This window comes from Bison bison, unplaced genomic scaffold (assembly GCF_000754665.1).
Source record: "Bison bison bison isolate TAMUID 2011002044 unplaced genomic scaffold, Bison_UMD1.0 scf7180017864248, whole genome shotgun sequence".
Taxonomy (NCBI): domain Eukaryota; kingdom Metazoa; phylum Chordata; class Mammalia; order Artiodactyla; family Bovidae; genus Bison; species Bison bison.
Genome location: NW_011494820.1, coordinates 407,881 through 408,671, shown reverse-complemented (window position 1 = coordinate 408,671; position 791 = coordinate 407,881). Strand labels below are relative to the sequence as shown.

The 791-nt window shown below is 63.6% G+C and overlaps 1 protein-coding gene across 1 annotated transcript in view; it reads left to right on the top strand.

The window, feature by feature from the left end:
- Positions 1–686, top strand: part of GUK1 (guanylate kinase 1) — a 9,925-nt gene extending 9,239 nt beyond the window's left edge. The window contains exons 6-7 of the mRNA XM_010847292.1: positions 6–243; positions 374–686. Coding sequence (XP_010845594.1) covers positions 6–243; positions 374–409 — 274 coding nt within the window. The 3' untranslated portion in view covers positions 410–686. The remainder of the gene's footprint in view (positions 1–5; positions 244–373) is intronic.
- The last annotated feature ends 105 nt before the right edge of the window (positions 687–791 follow it).

Below are 791 nucleotides of genomic sequence, written 5' to 3'. Positions count from 1 at the left end.
CCTCCCCTAGACCCCCCCACACCCCGCAGGAGACCAGTCCCCCCACCAAGGGGCACAGGAGGGCTGGAGCCGTCACCCAGCCCTGTGGTCCCTGTGAAGGGTCCCCAGACCCCTGCTCCGTTCCCAGAGCTTCCACTGACCCTGCCCCCACCCTCAGGCAAGGAGCCCGGCCTGTTTGACCTGATCATCGTCAACGACAGTCTGGACAAGGCCTACTGGGCCCTGAAGGAGGCGCTCTCCGAGGTGGGCTGGGGTGGAGGTGGGGCCTCAGACATCTGTGTTAAACGGGTAAAGCAGGCTGGGACAGGTGATGTGGTGGCCCCAGGCCCTGGGCGAGACCTTCCTTTCCTCAGCCTCTCTTTCTCTCTGGCAGGAAATAAAGAAGGCCCAAGGCACTGGTCAGTCCTGAGGAGGCCCGCCAGCTGTGTCCTCTCAGGTGGGGCCCAGGGCCTGGCGCCCACGTCAGTGGGCCAGAGTCTCCTGGCAGTGACTCTGCTCACCTCAGCTGGGACCCAGAGACAGGGCGCTGCCCATCTTCCCTCACCCCCTCCGTGCTTGGAGGACCTTGTCTCTTACCCCCATGCCCCACGTCCATTTCTAGGCTTCCTCCCCACCATGCCCTGTCAACCCCTTACCCGTGGAAGCCAGGCCAACATCCAAATAAAGAACTGCTGGGTTAGAGTGTCCTTGAGCCCTTGGATCATGGCCCTGGGTGGGTGGGTCCACAGTACACCATTCCAGAGCCACCCCGTCCCCACTCTGGACAGCCCTGCTCTGACTGGCCACCCCCA